This window comes from Chiloscyllium punctatum, chromosome 40 (assembly GCF_047496795.1).
Source record: "Chiloscyllium punctatum isolate Juve2018m chromosome 40, sChiPun1.3, whole genome shotgun sequence".
In the NCBI taxonomy this organism is placed as follows: Eukaryota; Metazoa; Chordata; class Chondrichthyes; order Orectolobiformes; family Hemiscylliidae; genus Chiloscyllium; species Chiloscyllium punctatum.
The window spans coordinates 35,342,946-35,362,709 of NC_092778.1; the positions used below are offsets into that span (position 1 = coordinate 35,342,946).

The following is a 19,764-nucleotide window of genomic DNA, read 5'->3' on the forward strand; positions in this document are numbered from 1 at the left end:
CAACCCCCTTAACCTGAAGGACACAATTGGCTTAGTCTCCCTGTTCAGTGTTTTGAACAGTTATCATGTTCTCTCCCAGCAGTTGAATACTTGGGAATCTATATAATCAAAATTTATGTAATGATATGATTCGTGGAGAGATTGAAAATTCCAAATAGCCCTTTGAAATTATTTTTTAAAGGAGTCCTTTCTGAAACCAAGGTGCTTTTTGCCTTTTTGTAAAAAAAAAACAGTCATGGGAAAGATGAACATGTTTGCTGTACAAACTTGAGCACTCTGGGTTTTGGAACTTGAGTGGCAGCAGGAGTTGCTGTCGTGCATCCATAAGGCAGAGGACTAAGTGGGTAGCATGTTTATGGAACTAGTTACAGTGTAGATCAGAAGAATGCAGTCAGAGGGAATGGGTGACTGTCAGGATTCCAAGAAATCGAACAAGATGAGTAGGAATGGAAATGAGGTCCTCAAAGGAGATATCAGGAAGCTATATCAGAGATTCCATGGCAGGATCTATAAAGCAGTAGTCTCAGGATTACCCCCAGTAACAAACATAGAAATATGAAAACTGAGCAAGTAAAAACATGTCTGGAAAGCTGGCATAGGAGGATGGGCATCAGATTTGGAAAGAAGTTGGGCATCTGTACAGGCAGGGTGGTCTACATCTGAACAGGGGTGGAATAAATATCCTTTCAGAGAAATTTGCTCGTTCTGTTGCGGAAGGTTTAAGCTACATTGGCAGGACAATGGAAATTTGTGGATAAATTCAGAGCGGTGAATAGTAGGTTGAAATTTAGTCAATGGGGTTTAAAAATTGTTCAGCGCAGAAATTTGGCAGTGTTAAAAAATATATATGTAAACCTAGAGTATAGCTCATAAAGCCAATGAGCTCAGAGCACAGATTGACTTCTGCCTCCATATTCCTTTGTTATAATAAAAATTTGAGTTTGAGGTGCAAAGATCGCAGTTCATCATCCATGATTATAGAATTATCAGGCAAGATAGCAAAGGAAATTTTTAAAAGTAGGAAATAGCATCATTGGCTAAAGAATCATTTGCAACTATGAGGAGGGATGATATACTAAATTAATTATCAAATGTGTTGAGCTCAGGAACAAAAGGGGCAAGCTGTATTGCCAGCTATATACTATAGACTTCAAATAGTAGGAGAGTTTAGAGGAGCAAATATGTAGATAACTTTGAATGTATTAACAATAGGAAAACAATAGTTGAAATACAGTGTGAAAGGCAAACATGATACAAATTTCTTGAACTAAATTCAAGTGAACTTCAGTCAACATGTATCAAGCCCAACAAGAAAGTATCCAATTCTACATTATCTTGGGAATGCAGTTAAGCAGGTGAATGAAAACGCAGCAGGTGATCATTTTGGAGAAAATGATCATAATCCAGTTATTTTTAGCACCACTGTGGAAGAGGACAGATAACTTGTGTAAAAGGCTCACTGCCTTTATTCCTGATGAAGGGCTTTTGCCCGAAACGTCGATTCCGAAGCTACTTGGATGCTGCCTGAACTGCTGTGCTCTTCCAGCACCACTAATCCAGAATCTGGTTTCCAGCATCTGCAGTCATTGTTTTTACCAACTTGTGTAAAAGTACGAAGGCAAACTTGACAAAGCTGAAAGATGATTTGGCAAAAGTAGACTGGGTACAACTGTTTGAAAGAGAGTTTTTGGTAAATCAGTGGGAGATGTTCAAAAGCAACTTTCTACATAGTGTACACATATCCCCTCAAAGAAAAAGGGTACTGGAAAATCTAGAGACCAGAGTTATACAGAAGTATTTTGGGTATGATAAAGTGGAAAAATTGAGTTTATGATTAGATTAGATTCTCTACAGTCCAACAAGTCCACACCAACCCTTTGAAGAGTAACCCACCCAGACCCATTTCCCTCTGACTAATGCACCTAACACTATGGGCAATGTAGCATGGCCAATTCACCTGACCTGCACGTCTTTGGACTATGGGAGGAAACCAGAGCACCTAGAGGAAACCCACGCAGACATTGGGAGAATGTGCAAACTCCACACAGACAGTCACCCAAGGCTGGAATCGAACGCAGGTCCCTGGCACTGTGAGGCAGCAGTGCTAACCATTGAGCCACCGTGATGCCCCACGGTCTCAAAAAGTAACAGTTTAGGAACCTTCGAGGAGTACAGAAAATATAAAGTAAAAACAAGTTATAAAAAGAAGAGGAAAGAGAGATCCCAAAAAGTGGCTGAATAAATTAAGGACAATCCAAAGATGTTTTTGTACATTAGAGCAAGATGATGAGAGGAAAAGGTATGGGTGTATTGGAGGTGAATGTAGTAACTTGTGTGTGGATACAAACGTTGTGGCCAGGGTTCTAAATGAATGATTTGCCTTGTTTCCATGAAGAAGGATGATGCAGATCTTCGAGTTACAGGAAGAATTAAATACTAGATAGAATAAGCGTAATGAGAATGGAAGTACTGGGGGGGGGACTGAACTTTTTCAAGGTGGACAAATCACCAGGGTAGGATAAATTGTCTCCCAGACTGCTAAAAGAAGTCCGGGAGGAAGAAGCAGAGATCTGAGGATCTTTTTCTAATCCTCACTTAGTACAAGTAAGGTACCGTAGGAGTGGAGGTCTGAGAACATTATCCCATTTTTCAAAACGAGTGTGAGTGGTTGGCCAAATGCTTTGTGGCAGAGTGATTTGCAAAGTCAAAGTCAATGGGATTCAGGCAATGTGACAATTTGAATCTAACATTGTTTCCTGTTGCTGAGATAAAGGTTAATGGTCAGCTGGATAGGCTAGGATTTCTTTCCTTCGAACAAAGCAGGCTGATGGGTGACTTAATTGAAATGTGCAAAGTAATAAGGGGCTGGGACAGAATGGACAGGGAATTCCTGTTTTTCCCCTAATGGCAAGTTCAATTATCACAGTGCACAGATTTCAGGTGATGGTAAAAGGATTAGATGAGATATGAGGAACAACTTTTTCACCAGGTGGTGGGTGTTGGGAATTGGGTAACTCTCAATTCATTTGAAACTAAACCTGGATCTGCCTTTTAAGCACTAACCTGCAAAGCTACAGACCACGTGATGGAAATGGGCGGCTAGTTGCTTCATCTGGTGGAAACACAGTGGGTTGAATGGCTTCTTTCTGTGCTGCACTTTTCCTGTGGTTCTGAAATAACCCTCTGCTTTTTGACCATTCGAGGCCCAATGTTATAATTTTAAATCTGTGCACGCAGTTCCCTTGTTCCTACTGTTGATTATATTGCAAAACATTGTCAGCATTATTTAACCTTTGTTATGCATGTAGATGACCATAAACCTAATTATTTATGTCTGATCTGTTTATTTTTGACTGGACTCTAATATAGTATAATGTTAGCTAAGTGCCAACAACTGCATGAGTTCAGGCTCTGCTTGCCAAAAACTCGCTACCATTGTTGATTTGAAAATTTGATGTGCTGTAGATTGAGTTTGACTTTTGCTTCATGGTTTTTCTCATTAGTACAGTTCCCTGAGATGGACAGTCTTGAGTTCAAGTCTTAGTCCAGGGATATGAACACTTCAATGTATGCTGTGGTAGGCTGTTTTTCAGATTACCTTTCCAGCTGGTTGTAAAATGTTCTTTAGATCTATTCAAAGAACAAGGGAGATTTTATGGTTTCTTGCCTTGCATGCTGCTGTCCTTGCCCACCAGAGTGCTCAAGCTGTCTGTAGGACATGGTTAGTGGATTCACCCTAATGGAAAAAGTGAAAGGACTTAATTACACACCAACTAAATTAGTGGGTGAAGAGTGTAGAAGAATGGACACTGGTGCTTGGAATAATTTGGGTATTTGCCTTTAACACCAAGAATACTTTGCCTATTCCAACATCTTAGGTGTTCGAACACACCAAGCGCTTAGGCTGTGAAGAGATGGGAGGCTATGGACTCCTCAAAGCCCATTCATTCTTCGAACCTGTTGCTTGGGAAAATCTGCACCTTCAGATCCCCCCAAAACTCACCGCATATCTCCCGGCAATGTCTGAGGATGATGAAGATTGCTATGGCAATGTAAGTACTCAGACCCCTGCACCAAACTGCTTTAGCATTTTCTTTATGTTGTGTGTCATTTTGTACTTTAGCAGTCAATTTATCTTTGAGATGATTTAAATGAATCTTACTGTTCACATCAACTGAGTTTTCAATCACTGCTGGAATTTGCATCTGGAATGTGGGCAACATCACACAAGACTGGAATACACTGATCTTCTTGTCTGTGTGTAATGGGCATGAACATCAAATTGGACTGAGACATCTCTTCCAGCCATAATTTGGGCAAAGCCCCTCTGTTTATTTGGTATGTGGTATTCTCAACAATAAATGAAGCTGAGTTTTCAATTGTTATATCCATTCCCTTTCTAAAATCCTCTTCCAACACAGTTTGCCTTGTGACTTTCCTACCTTCCTAAGTCCCCTATCAAATCTTGTAGTCTTAAATGGTTGTAGGGAGGAGGAAATTTCTATTTGATAGAACTTGCATCACAGCAGGCCTCCTCCTTCAGTCTCTTGAATGTGCACCAGCATTGACTCCCTTACCAGAGCTTTCTTCTCTAACACACTATTCTTGTGTATTTTCTCTTTTAAACTTGTTTCCCTTCTGTTTGATTTTTAAAATTTTTTTTGTCTTCCGTACCTTCTGAAATGTCGTTTGTGTTTTGCCTCTCTGTTAAACACTTTGATATCAGAGTACACTAAAATGCAAGTTATTAAACTGATTCTGTTCTTTCTTTCCTCTACCCCATGGTGACTGGCTGCAGTATGATGATCTACTCAGCCAGTTTGGTTGCATGCAGGTAGCTTCCTCCAGCTCGTCGCATTCGCTGTCTACGCCTGAGCCTAGCCCTCCCCAGAGGTCAGGCAGTAACATCGAGCAGTACATTCATGACCTCAACGATAATTCATTTGAGCTGGATCTTCAGTTTACAGATGAGGATAAACGGTTGCTGCTTGAGAAACAAGCCAACAGAAATCCCTGGTAATCTGCGTCAATGTTCTTGTTCGATGTGTTCTCCATGTCCTTTTATGCTTATATCACTCTGTAACTCCAGCTGGTACACTGCTTTGAGTCCTTGTCTCAGGAAGGTAGAGTTTCCTGATGTCCTTGTCAACACCCATAGAAGAAAGCTCCATAAGTATCACATCTTCACTGATACAGCCCAAAAAGTCAGTGCAAAAGACAAGAGTGTAAAGTATTATCAAATGTCTTCAGCCAGGTACACTGATTAAATGATCTATCTTATTGGTCTCCCAGTATCTCCACTGTCTCAGATGCCAGATTTCAGCCGACTCCATTCTACATCACATTAAGAATTTGTTGAAAGCTGTGTATAAAGTGAAGGCTATGATCTCAGGCAACATCCTGACCATAGTGTTGAACATTTGTGCTTTAGAACTTGATGCTGGTAGCAATCATTTCAGTCCAGGACATTTCCATGAGTAATGAGGAACTTATGCACTAAGTATTGATTAGAAGACAAGCCAGCAGAAATTCAAGGATGTTATGGCACACCTCTGGATCTGGTGGAACTTGAACCCAGGCTTTGTGACCTAGAGGTCAGGGCACTACCACTGTGCCACAAGAGCTCAGTAACGAGCTGGACCTATCATCTTCAGCTGCTTCATCAAGTAGCTTCCTTACATCTTAAGGTCATAAGTGGGAATGTTCGCTGATGGGTATACTCGTTTTGACTTCTGAGAATATGGAAAATCTCTATTTATATGTAGAAAGACTGAACAACATTCAGCCTTGTCCCATTATGTGGCAAGTAATATTATGCCAGGTAATACCCATCTTCAATTAGAGCATACGACTCCACAATATTACCATTGTTGAATACCACTGACTATCCTGATCCTGGGGCTTATCATTGACCTGAAACATGATTTGGGCTAACCATATAAATACAATGGCTACAGGAGCAGGACAGTGGATGCTAGTTCTGTGGTGAGTAACCCACTTCTGATGCATAAAAGCCCTGTCCATTATCTAGGAGGCGCAAGTCAGGAGTGTGATGGAATACACTCTGTTTGCATGGATGAGTGTAAATTCCAAACTTAAGAATCTTCGCACTGTTCAGGACTAAGCACCTCCTTGGCACCCCATTCTCCATCTTGAACAATAATTTCATCATTGCTAGCTCACAGTGGCAGCAATGTGCACCATGTGAAGTTGCACAGCAGAAACCTGCCAAGCTTCCTTCGATGCAACTTCTAAACCTACAACCTATATCTCCTTTTAAAAAAAAAGACAGCAGTCACATGGGAAAGCCACTTCATTCTGAAACAGAGTATTTAAAATCTCTCAGCCCTCTGAGAGAAAAACAAATCTCATCTTTGCCCTAAAAGGGCAACCCCTAGTTCTGGACTTGCACATAGAGGAAACATTCTTTCTATGTCCTCAGAGGAAACATCCTTTCTCAATCCACCACGAGAGTACCATTCAGGATCTTGTATACTTCAATAAAGTCAACTGTCACTCTCCTAAATAAGCCCAACCTTCCAACTGACCCCCAAAGGACAACCCATTCGTTCAAGGTTGTACTCTAGTTAACCTCCTCTGAACTACCTCAAATACATTTATAATTTTCCTTAAATAAGGAGACCAACTACGTGCAGTATTTGAGATGTCTTGATGATGCCTTGTATAACTGAAGCATAGCTGTAATATTCTATGTTCTACATCTTGTCGTAATAAAGGATAGCTTCCCATTATCCTTCTTGTTTACTGCCTATTGTATTTTTGTCACTGGAGTATCCAAAATGCACTGTACCTCAGAATTCCATTGTAGTAATTTGCTTTATCAGTCTTCTTCCAAAGTAATGACTTCACATTCCCTCATATATATACTTCATCTGCCAGATCTTTGCTTGCTCACTCAACCTATCTGTCTTTCTGCAAACTCCTTATTTGTATGGTACACATTGCTACCACCAGCATCTCACAATGTCAGATTCATTGTCATTTGGCGTTATGGCTATTAATTATGTTTGATAGAAAAATTATCATATTTGTGAGCTCAGCAGTCCCTTGTCCTACTCCAATATTGTTAATCTCCTGTATTAGAAAATACTCCTTTGCAGTGTTATAAATGTGCTCAACTGGATATTTGACACTTAAGAGATTGCAAACCAAAGGGAGTTTTAGTATTTAAAGGGTTTCCCCAGGATGTATTGGTATTTACAAGGGGTATTGGGCATTGGCTGGTGTGCTAGGTGAGTGTTTCTTTCCACTCAACACAAGTTTGGAATACCCTGATACAATATTGTTAACTGCTTACCTGTTCTGTATTGCTTCCATAAACCTGCATGTTACCAGTAATGCCTTTCTCTTTCAGGCACCAATTTGTAGAAAACAATTTGATCCTAAAGATGGGCCCAGTTGACAAGAGGAAGGTAAGCTTATTTTTCATTGATATCTAACAAACTCATTGATATCTGGCCAGTTGCTGAGTGGCTCTTGTCCCTGGTTCCAGATATTTGTTCTTTATCACATTATGGTTGGAGTAAAATTATTAGGTGGGATCAGAATAAGAGGGAATGTAATACAGCCTCAATTAGGGTTACTGTGCATGTGTATGATTATGGAATCTGGTAATAGTTGAAGCTGCAGATGGAATTGCGAAGTGAAAATGTGATGTTGCTAGAGACCTGGCTCAAAGAAGGGGCAGGACTAGATACTTAATAATGCTGGATACAAAGTCATTCAACAATGATGAAGGCAGTACTTATTCTGTATTCTTTCATGGGATTTAAACATCACAGAATGACTGGTATTTGTTGCTCATCCCATTTTGCCTTTGAGATAGGTGAGTTGACTCCATAAAACTCTGCAGGCTAATTGGTAATTCATCAGTGAAGGCAAACTGCTGCAGAGTGGGGAAATACTAGTGGTTTCATTGACAGAATATGTTTGACCAATGAGAAACATTCTTTAGGTGGGTTACATTGTGTACACTGGCACACCAACCTAGTTCCCAGGCTCTGAATTGACTTGAACTACCAAACCACTACCCATGCACTGTAGTGCTGTTGGTGTAACTGCATTGTTCAGGCACCTTGCTTATTGTGATTTCCTTTGCTTTTTTTTTGCCATTGCAATCATGTCAAAATGGTCAATATTCATTATGCTTCAATGGGTAAAAATGTTTCTATTTCATTATTATGCTAATGAGAGTGTGGATAACTAGGCAAATTTGTTTGGACTGATCTGAGAAGTATTCCTAAAGCGTGCTTCCATTCTAAGTCAATTAGTCAAAAGTGTAAGGTATTATTTTTTGCTTGGCAATCATTGAGCACATTCTGCTGGCCAAAATCTGAAATCAGGCTTGAATTTGAATCTGCAAATACAGGGTTTTGAACATCCAACTATTGTACAAAGGGCAGAGTGAACCAAATGTCTCTAGGACAATTTTGAACATCAGTATGCTTCATTTCAACAGTAAAGGAGGAATTGCTAGGTCTAATTTTTGGTAATGAAGGGGGGCCAAGTGTATCGGGTGTGAATGGGGGACGGTGATTATTTTTTCACAAATTTTAGTTGGCTGTGGAGAAGGATAAGGAGAGATCCCAAACAAGAATCATTAATTGTGGGAATGCAAACTTAAATGAGGTGAGAACAAATTTGACCCAAATAAATTGAAAACAAAAATTTGCATTTTAAAAAAATGTAATTCAGCAATGGTTTTTTTAAAGAACTATGTTCTGGTACAATTAGGAATATTCTCATGAGGGAGAAAGTAGGACAAACAAATTCAGAGTTACATAATTACAAAGAATGGGTAAATTGAAGCAGAATAATGGAGTTGATGACCTAATGGTATTATTGCTAGATTAGTAATCTGGAGACCTGATCTGGGTTGGAATCCTGCTATGGCAGATAGTGGAATTTGAATTCAATAAAAATCTGTCTAATGATGACCATGAAACCATTGTCAATTTTTCAGGCAAAACCCATCTGGTTGATTAATGTCCTTTAGGGAAGGAAACTGCCATCCTTACCTGGTCTGCCCTACATGTGATTCCAGGCCCACAGCAATGTGGTTGACTTTCAGCTGCCTTCTGAGCAACTAGGGATGGGCAACGAATGCTGGTCTGGCCAGTGAAGCCCACATCCTTTGAATTAATTTTAAAAATGAATGCATTTGAGATAAATGTCAGATTGATAATGCAAATGAGAGCCAGGCTCAATACATAAGGTTCAGAAGGGAAGTGAGAAAAGAAATAAGAAGCCAGGAGAGTATATATGAAGAGACTGAAAGCTAACATAAAAGAGAATCCAAAGACATAATGAAAGTTGCTACACAAGTGGCATTTTGCACTGAACAGATGCTGCTAACAAGACAAAAGGATGTTTTATCTGGCATCACTAAGTAATATGAATGAATTTCATTGTCATGTGCAGGTATATAAATTATACAAACCAGAGGGCATAGGTTTAGGGTGAGAGAGGAAAGATTTAAAAGGGCATCTTTTTCATTCAGAGGGTCATATGTGAACGGAATGAGCTTCCAGTGGAAGTGGTAGAGGCTGGTACATTTAAAACATTTAAAAGGCATCTGGATGGGTATATGAATAGGAAGGATTTAGAGTGATATGGACCAAGTGCTGGCAAATGGGATTAGATTAATTTAGGATATCTGGTCAGCATGGACCAGTTTGACCGAAGAGTCTCTTTCCATGCTGTGCATCTGTGACTCTAATTAATTGGTGACTCATACCAAGTAGCATGTCCCTTCAGCTGTTTGTTCAATCACCTGTGCTTGCAAAACCCTGAAGATAATGTTTAATGTTAGATGTGTTTCCATAGTTGGACAATACTTTGAACAATCCTGTGTGTTTAGAATGTAGACTCACAATCCGTTTTAAAATGACCAGTCAGACTGTCAACACAACTCACTTAGTTACAAGAAGCTAAGTATATTTATGTGCACAACCTTGCCCTCTGCAGGGAATAAAAAAGCAACCTGTCCAAGCATAGTCTCTTTTTGAATTAACTAAAAGCGTGGCAGACATTAGTTCCCTGAGACGTTCTCTGTTGAGGTGCCTCGACTGGCTGACATCAACTTGCCAGCTTCTCAATGCTTTTCCCTCCAGCAGAACTAAATTACTGCTCCTTTTGAAGTTTGCCATTCTCACATTTGTGCTAAACTGTGAAACCAAAAGACTTTAAAAGCATGCAAGTCTGTCTTCAGCAATAAACAAACCCAAAAATCTAGTATAGCATATAATTGGAAAAGATTGCTTAAAAAGAGGGGTCAAGCAGTTTGGGGATTTAAAAAGGGACGGGGCATGGCTGAAGCACTAATGAGTCCTTTGTCACTGTCTTTACCAAGTAAGACGATGCTGCATAGGTCATGGAAAAAGAGGGATTTAGGAATTTCATTTTACTTAGAGGGTGGTTTATCTGGAACTCGCTATGTAAAAGGGTCATAGAGGCCGGAGTCATCAAGACATTTTAAGAAGTATTTAGATGAACGTTTGAATGGCCATGGAATAGAAGGCTAAGGCTAAGGCCAAGGCCAACTACTGAAAATGGGATTAGAATAGATAAATGAATGATGACAGGCATGGACACAATGAGCTGAAAGCTGTAAAATCTCTGACAGTAAATGTGACACTGACCAGGAATGTTTGAGTTTTGTGTCCTTTGTTTGCAACAATGATCCTCATGCAGCTATGTTGATCCTCAGTTCCAGACTAGCTCTGTATTGATTGTTGCTGTAATTGGTAATGATTTTGACTGTACAGGGTCTATTTGCACGACGCCGACAGTTACTTCTCACCGAGGGCCCCCACCTCTATTACGTGGATCCTGTCAACAAAGTTCTGAAAGGGGAGATTCCCTGGTCACAGGAACTGCGTCCAGAAGCGAAGAACTTCAAAACCTTTTTTGTTCATACTGTAAGTCTGTTCATAGCATAGTTTGTTTTACACATCAGACTAACCTAATCAAAGAAATTTTCATTGTAGATAAGCTGCTAGCTCTTCTTAATTAGGCTAGGATATCTCTGCTCAATATCAGTCAAATGCAATGTTATTCACTCAAAAACAGTGAGGGCCAATTATGGATACTGAATTTTGAGGATGCATAACGTCAAAAGCAGGATTGACGGTGAGCGAGATTTGAGGTGTGTAGAGTTAGTGGGGTATGCAGGTAATGATGTATCGGGACAGGGGTGGTGCTTTTCCACACTTGTTTTGCAGATAAAATGATGGAGGCAGTCCTGAGGCTTCACTTGATTTCCTAGTCTGTGACCTCCAAATCATAACAAGAGAAACAAAATCATGCATGCAGACATCATCAGGACTTGGAAACATTATCAAGACTCTCCTGCCAGAGTCTTCACTGTCTCTGAGGAGGAGAAAATCATGACCTCGGTTGCTTGTGAGGTCACAGCCCTCAGTTTTGGGAACCCTGACTTCGACAGTTAATTCATCGTCTGTAATACAGTACAAAAAATATCCCAGGTTGATAAAAGTAAGAATAACCATATGTGGCCCATTGAATGAAATCCAGCACTCAAGTAGGAGGAGCATTTGGCAATGTAAAAGCCATTGTAAACTGGTCTTGGTTTGCAGCATGTCACCTTCCAGGTGACTCAAGAATACAACAGGGTCCTCTGTGGAATGAATTTGAATCAGCCTTTATCCCTGTGGAACATTATGGTACCAGTGCTCTGGAAGTGCTTCTACATATAGCATTTTGATTACGGCTCTGAGTACTTGGAGTTCAAATAGGCCATTTTAGAACACATGAGCATTGATATTTTGAGTGTTCTCTTTATTCCTCCTCACCCCTCATCACCCCCCACCACCACTCGCCATTAGAGACAATGTGCAAGTAAAATGTTCCTTTGTAACATGATGTAGATGAGTTATTATGCTGCCACTTACTTTAATGTTTTGTCCTACAGCCAAATCGGACATATTATTTAATGGATCCAAGTGGAAATGCGCACAAGTGGTGCAAAAAGATCCAGGAAGTGTGGCGACGGCGGTACCAGAACCAACAGAATGCTGGCATTTAGTACAGTACAGCTGACATGAATGGAGAAGCTTCCCCATACGCTGCTGGTGCTCCACAGTCAGAACTTTAGCACAGCATAAAAAGCCACCCCACCCATCCCTTCCCATCTATTTCTTTCCTTTTCACCTCTTTCCCTCTTCTCCCCCCCCCCCCCCCCCCCTTTCTCTATCTTCTTTCCATTCACTTTGTCTACTTCCTCCCAAATTTAAAAAAAGCCCATAGATGTCCACATAAAACCTTATGTGGAGGTTGAGGCGGGGACTGGCTTGCTCCAACCATTTCTCCTTCCTTCCTTCCTTTCCATGTAAATGGGATTGCAGGGGTTGCTTTGCCTGCTCTTTGTGCTGCAGGCCAGTTATATTGCAGATAGGAGACCCCTTGCCTCTTTGTGTAATGTCTGCTCTCGTTCCAGGTTGCTGAATAATTGATGCTTTTAGGGAATTCATGCATTTATAAACTGCATCACAGGCAGATTGCAAAGCTCAATCGTGTGTGTACCCCGCAACCGCCATTCCAATTCAGGCAGCCCTTCATTTACACTGGGGCCTGACCTTTGTGATATTACATTTTTATTTTTTGTTTTACTTAAATTATTCAAGAGCTGTGTACATTTTCACTTCTGTTCTTGCTGTCTTCTGGCCTCTGACTCCTGCAGCATTGCTTTCTCATTTGTACGAATGCCAAGGGTATATAGTGGTACTGAGGAGTCAATGTGCATATAAACACACTTAAACACAGAAGGAAATACTTTATTTATGCCTGACCTACTTTACCAGAGTGAAATTGTATTGATCGAACTGTACAGCCCTATCTTTCAAAGTTGGTTATAGTTGGTCAAGCTACACACTCGAAACAGAAGATGAAGTTTTGTAATTAATTGACCTGTTCTTATTGAAGCAGCCCCATGTGCTGTGATAGAATTCTGTACATGTCTTGTTTTATATAATTGTTTGCTCATTTTGATTCATTTCTATAGCAGGCTGCTGTTAAGTTGTTGTCCATAATCATAAAGATTGAAATGGATTTTTGGTCTTGGGCAGTCAGTGCATTTCGCTTGGCTGAAGATGTTGATCTGAACAAGCTGGGGTTCAACACTGTGCAAAGCACTGAATTAATGCACGCTTAAACCAGCAAGTTATTTTGCTGCTTCCCCTTCCCTTAAAATGATTGAAGTATCTAAAAGTGTTTCAGTGATGGTGCAATACTCACTCGCTAAAATTTTATACTTGCTCCGTGCTAGATTTCGGACATGGAGTCAGGCTTGTACACATCTGGAAGTGGCATGTGCAACCAGATGTTCACTTTGCAAGTTGCAGCGTTTTAGTTTCTGCTGTGACTGCAGTGACAGCATAGTACAACATATGCCCAGGATCTGTCTTGAGCCAGTGGTCCCTGTATAAAGGGACAGGATGTTGAAGGCAGCAAGGATTTTGAGGTACTTGACTGTGCTCAATGCTGCACACATGTACACTTGACTGGATTTGAAAGTACCCAGTCAGCTGTTGTGTAACTTCTGTAAATTTTCAGTGTGTATAATATATATATATAAATAAATATATATGTGTGTGTTTGCAGGGGGAGGGTTAGAATTACACCTGGTACTTGTGTAACTGCAGTGAGACACTTCTGGGATTCTTTCTATTTTTGTGCAATCACAAGAGGAGAGAAGAAATCCATTTAAAGCAACAAAGTCATTACTGGTTGGGGCTATCCCAATGCTTCACCTGTGAGTAGCTGAGCCACAAATCAAGAGACACCTGGCTTTATCAATATCAAAAAAATCAACTTGGCCTTTGTATCTTGGGGATAAACAGTCCATCTTCCTACTCTTGTTTGTCATCCAGTGTACCCCTGTGAGCAAACCTTTTGGACTCTTGGGAATGGCGGCTCCCATTCCTCCCCACCCAACATGGATTACCTGCTAGCACACCAGCTCATCCGCAGAGACTGACCACCCAGGCAAGAGCTGAGAGAGTGGCTGTTGTCCATCAAACTAAACTCTGTCATATTGCATATCCTTGGGAAGAGGACGAAGTAACTCAGCTAATCTGCAATGATGGTATCGTGTACATGTCTTGGGGCAGTGCAATCCTTCAAAGTTGGAGGATTTCGCCAAACTGCCTGGTGATTATGTTTACTATAACAGAATTGTACTGTCTACAACAGAAGCTATCCACCACATCACAAAGCCAGACATTAACTCAGAGCAAAGGTGATTTACATAAAATGAGATTTTTGAAATATAAGTGGCGAAACTTCACACATTTTTTTGTGTTTTTGTTTTCCCTCTTTGATACGTTATCATCTGCACGGCCCTTGATCTTTGGAGGTCTCAGGTGGGGAATTGTTGGCTTTCATGGTGAGCTGTGACTTCAAACCTCCTCTATCTAGGCTAAAAGAAAGAATTGTGGATGCTGAAGATCTGAAACCAAAAAAAATTTACTGGAGAGACTCAAACTCTGAAAACATCCATGGAGAAAAAGCAGAGTTAATGGTTCCAGTTCGTTCTGACGTAGACCCACTGGACTCGATACATTAACTCTGCTTTCTCTTCACAGATGCTACCAAGACTTGCTGAGTTTTTGCTTCTGCACCTGGTGGTGTACCTATCACCTGCTTGTGTTCAACAGGTTGAGCACTGCAGAATCTACTTTGTAGCTCTTGACTCATTCAGGAGTTGGCTGACCTACAAAAAGTGGTCTTCAGTCAGTCTTCCAGTGATTGTCTAGCAAAAGTGTAACTTCTTAAAATGGAGGGCTGGAGTCCAGCTGTGAGTTGCTTCTGCTGGAATAGAAACCAGCTATCACCATAATCCATCATCTTGTCATTTTCCTCTGTTTACCTAGCTTTCTCTGACCTCTAAAACCTGATTAGTTGGAACCTCAGGAATTTACAGCCTATAATGTTACAGGATTGCCTCATGTTCTCTGTATCTACACCTAATGTACCAAGCTGTCAAAATCTTCTCCCAAGTCAAAGAGCCCCAATTCATTACAATTATTGACTGATCAGGAGCTAACCGAGTTTTATTTTTATAGATGGTGTATTTGGGTAGGTCCCTGATAAACCACAAAAGCTTTAATCAGGGTAACATGCTTTCAAACCTGCTTGAAGCAGCAGGTGCAGCCACTGGTCCACAGGAGTTAGCATAATCACTCTAAGATCTCTGTTTGTTTTGACAGATCAATTATCGACAGTTTGCTTTTTACAGATGATAACAATGTTCACTGTGAGAGTATAAAATGTACGGGTCTTTTATTCCTCATGTTATTGTACATGTGGAAGGTAACAAGATTTCAAAAGGGTAGAATGCAGCAAAGTAGGTAGGACAGTAATGCAGATTTTGCAGTTTGGTAAAATGGGGTAGGTTCAGTACCTTGTAAGAGACCAGTTGATAGCGATGCATTAACTGCCTCATTGACTGCACTTATAAATAGAACTTGTAATGCTGGGGACCTGTTGGTCTTTTTGCAGGTCTTAAGTTGCCTGTGTATACATATCAACCCTGTAATGACACTTGGTGAGAAAATGAATGGAGAGGGGCAACAGGAGTCCAGTACCTCATCAGTCTCCCAAAACCATAGTGTTGAAGCACTATGGGTTAAGCACCTTGTATTGTTACCTGGTGCATAGTTATCAACCAATGCCAAACAGAAGCAGCAGTGTTTCCTTCCCCTATGTATACTTTTTGTGAGACTGTAAATTGAGGAATTGATTACACATTTTGGCATCATATTGAGGTGAACTTCATGAATTTCATGTTCAAAACATCCATTTGGCTGTTTGCTTATGACTGTACAATTGCTGACCGCATCCATGGCTTGCTGCCTTAATCTGGGAGTCCTTTCCAAATCTGCTCAGTGAGCATGTTTTTTTGTGTACAATGTGCTTTTTTTTGTGATTTCATTTTTGATATTTCATGTTTGTATAAATCTGATTCACTTAGCATGTCTACAGAACAATGAGAAGTGAGTATATTTCAATCTTGGCACTTTACAGCTAGTGCTTTTTCAGCGAGCAAGTACAGATTGTCTAATAAAATTTGTCATTCCTGTTCCTTTCCAGTCTGCCAAATTTTCAACCTTATCATGTAGAATTGTAACATTTTCTGCAGTTCTAATTCTGTATCTCCTTAAATTAAAACAGCAAACATGTGTTTGGCACAGTTGAAATTTCATTGTTGTGATGAATGCAGTAACTAGATTTTGGATTAGTGTCTAAAATGTGGAGAGAGGACTTGCAGATAAAGAGCATTAAGCTCATGTACTCTGATATCACTCATCATTGCTCTCAGAAACCCTAGTTGTGAGCAATCCAGGGGAAGGAATTCTCTCCCTCCCAAAAAAATCCTTGCCGCTTGCACATTTTGTCCAGGATGGTAATCATTCGGCTGGTCACATAGTGTCAAAATCCTGTCTGGGTTAGAGACCAGTGGCACTGATACACAAGGGCAATGGGTAAAGTGAAGACAGTCTGAAGCAAGAAATGCAATATATTAAACCACACACTTTATTTTGTTTTTGTTTTATTCGTCAAATCACTTACTGGTTAAAGCTAGCGTGTAGTTCAGTCTGTTATTTAAATTCTAATATATGAGTTGCATCTGGAGTTAATTCATGTTCAGGGGCCATGTTGTGTATGTATGTGATGTTCAGCCTTTGAATATGAATAACTATTGTAAACTATGATATTTTGACTTTGTTTCCAGGCTTTTATTATATAAATTTTCTATTTGGTCAATGATTTGAATCATATTCTTCATAATTTAATGAACGTATAATATTTTCTGAATATTTGTGCTTTAGATGGAGCGGAATGATTTGATCTTTCACGTAATGCTCAATAGTTCTGTAATTAAAGCATGTAGGGGTTGCAGGTATAAAACATCAAATCTTTCTCTTGCCTCGTTATTTGAACATGCATCCCAGTCGGTCAGAGTGTTGCTAGTGGGACAAACCTATTGTTTGTGATTTGAGCTTCTGCGTTTGACTGCTGAAATCCAGTACAGAAGAAGCCCTTTCTAGTGAATATCTAAATAATATGGCACTCTTTTGCTGCTTTATCCCAAAGAACATCACCAAAAATATTTATCTTTCATGTGGCAATGCTCATTCTTGGATCCTACTTCTCCACATGAGTCTCATTACACATCACATTGATGTAAAGCAATTTGATGGTTCATGGAATGTTGTATAAATGTACTTCTGGCATTGACATTACAAAACATCGATGATCTTGGGTTTTTTGTGCTTTTCACATCAACTTGTCATTTGATACACAAACTTGCCCAGAACTAAAGTAGCTCTTAATACTGTGAATGGCTCAACTGTTAGCTTACCTGATGTGCATACTGGATCTCTCTCAGCACCACTGTTTGTACTGTTTCAATGGGGAAGCAATAGGGCTACATTAGACAAGGTAAAAATGACTGGCTTTCTGTTCCTCATAGTTGTGTTACACCACAACACATGTTTGTCAGACAGAAGCTGCCTTTAACTTCGTGCAATCTACTTTTCCCAGCCATTCTTGGGCAGAATGGCCACTTGGGTGAAGTGTAAGAATATCACTAATATCTATGAAATCATACCTCAATGTGAGACAACACTTAAAAGGAATGGATACAAATTCTACGTAATTAAAGGTTTCTTGAAGCATAACTGTGGGACATTACACTTCCGTAAAATACTAAAGTAGCCCAACAGTTATCTTACTGTATGTGAAGTGCTGGAGTAGTTGTAGCATTGTAATCAGACTTTTGAAATATAGGGAAAAGTGTCTGCACTTTTTTTTAAACCCCATAAAACCTGAAAGAAGGTAAGGAATATGAACACAAGTAGGCCTTTCTGCCCTTGTGCCATTAAAATAATGGTTGCCCAAATGTGGTCTGAACTCCACTTTCATTCCTATTGCCATTACCCTTGACATTCTTGATAACTTAAAAATCTAGTTCAGCTTTAAATATATTCAATGATTCAGTCTCCAAAGCTCTTTCGGGAGGTCATTCCACAGAGAACGGAGTTAAACCACAGAGAACATTTTTTTTCTCATCTGCATTTTAAATGGGGTACCCTTTGCTTTGAAATGGTGCCAAGAGTGGAAATGTCCTTTCAGCATTTACTCCCAAGCCCCCTCAGAATTTTGTTTTTTAAATCAGGTCACCTGTCTTCTGAACTCCCAAGTTTAAGCCCAATTTGCTAAAGCCTTCCTCAAAACAATCTCTTCATCCCAGGAATTAACTGAGTAAACCATCTCTGGACTGCCTCCCTCCCCGAAACGTCGATTCTCCTGTTCCTCGGATGCTGCCTGACCTGCTGTGCTTTTCCAGCATCACACTCTTGACTCTGATCTTCAGCATCTGCAGAGCTCACTTTCTCCCAATGCACGAATACCCCTGCTCTTGTACATAGTACCCAAGGTATAGTCTCACCAATGCCCTGAACAGTTCTGGCAAAACCTTTTACTTTCTAATAAGGGGTATATTCCATTTCCCTTGTAATTTTGCTTTCTTAATTGCTTACTGTACCTGCATATGAAATGTGGTTCATGTAGATCCTTCTGTAACACTTTGTTTTGCAGATTCTCTTTAAGTGACTATTTCAACTCTGCAAGTGAGCAACTTGCACCTTTACACGTTATACTCCATGTGCCAAACTTTTGAATCATTTATGCAGACCTTTTTGAATATTTATGCAGACCTTTTATATCCTCTGCATGTAGTCTCTTCATCCAAGCCATTAATATAGGTCATAAAGAGTTGAGGCCTCAGCACTGATCCCTGAAGAACTCTACTCGTTAGTTTACCAACCTGAAAATGACCCATTTATGTTCACAGTTTCCTGTCGGTCTTGCAATTCTCTCTTCATGTTAATATCACTTCCAACATTATATATTTTCAGTTTGTACAGGTAGTTCTTCTATGATGCAGTAGTTGTGTTCCCATGCAACACCATGTTGTAGAAAATCATACAATATACGTAGTGGGGCCTTTGGGGACAAAGGGTTGGGATGATCCACCAAAAATATCTGTAAAAACTGAAACAAGAATAGTAGTTAGCCTAACACAAATGATAGCACAGTCTAAGTAAATCTTTAAATAATATTTTAATGAAATAATACAGTAAATTAACACTTTAAAATCACTGACTTACAGCATCATATCGTTCATGAAGCTCTTCACCCGAAAATGCCAACTGACCACATAATGCCAATTCTCAAGTCCAGTTCTCCTCAAGACTCTCCCCAGTTTGAAATAAAGTTCCTTCTAAATGTAGACAACAATTCTCAGTGTGAGCTAAGTTTCAAGACTTGCAGAGCTGATTGCATTTCAGCTGAACACACAATTTGCATTTTGCAGACAGAGGATCGTGTGGCTGCGTTTGTTCTTCAGCTTGTGCTGGAGGTGAAATCATGTTTTAAGGAATCCACAATTTACAAATCATATTAAAACCAAATTGGGTTTAATAAATGCATGTTATAGAACTACTGGTACAATAACCTTCCTTATCAAATGGCTTTTGGAAATCTAAATACACTACATCAAAGGTTGTCATTTATTCACCTCTAAGGACTCGAGTGTGAAATACCATTTCCCTTTTTCAAAACAATGTTAACCGCCTGATTTCATTCTGATTTTCTAAATATCTTGCTACTACCTCTGTACTACTAGATTCTAGAATTTTTCCAATGACAGACGTTAAA

At 39.9% G+C, this 19,764-nt stretch overlaps 1 protein-coding gene across 1 annotated transcript in view; it reads left to right on the top strand.

The window, feature by feature from the left end:
• Window positions 1-16,961, top strand: part of LOC140464457 (3-phosphoinositide-dependent protein kinase 1-like) — a 77,651-nt gene extending 60,690 nt beyond the window's left edge. Inside the window, exons 10-14 of the mRNA XM_072559525.1 lie at window positions 3,879-4,052; window positions 4,799-5,016; window positions 7,376-7,433; window positions 10,788-10,940; window positions 11,954-16,961. Of these exons, the coding sequence (XP_072415626.1) occupies window positions 3,879-4,052; window positions 4,799-5,016; window positions 7,376-7,433; window positions 10,788-10,940; window positions 11,954-12,067 (717 nt within the window). The 3' untranslated portion in view covers window positions 12,068-16,961. The remainder of the gene's footprint in view (window positions 1-3,878; window positions 4,053-4,798; window positions 5,017-7,375; window positions 7,434-10,787; window positions 10,941-11,953) is intronic.
• The last annotated feature ends 2,803 nt before the right edge of the window (window positions 16,962-19,764 follow it).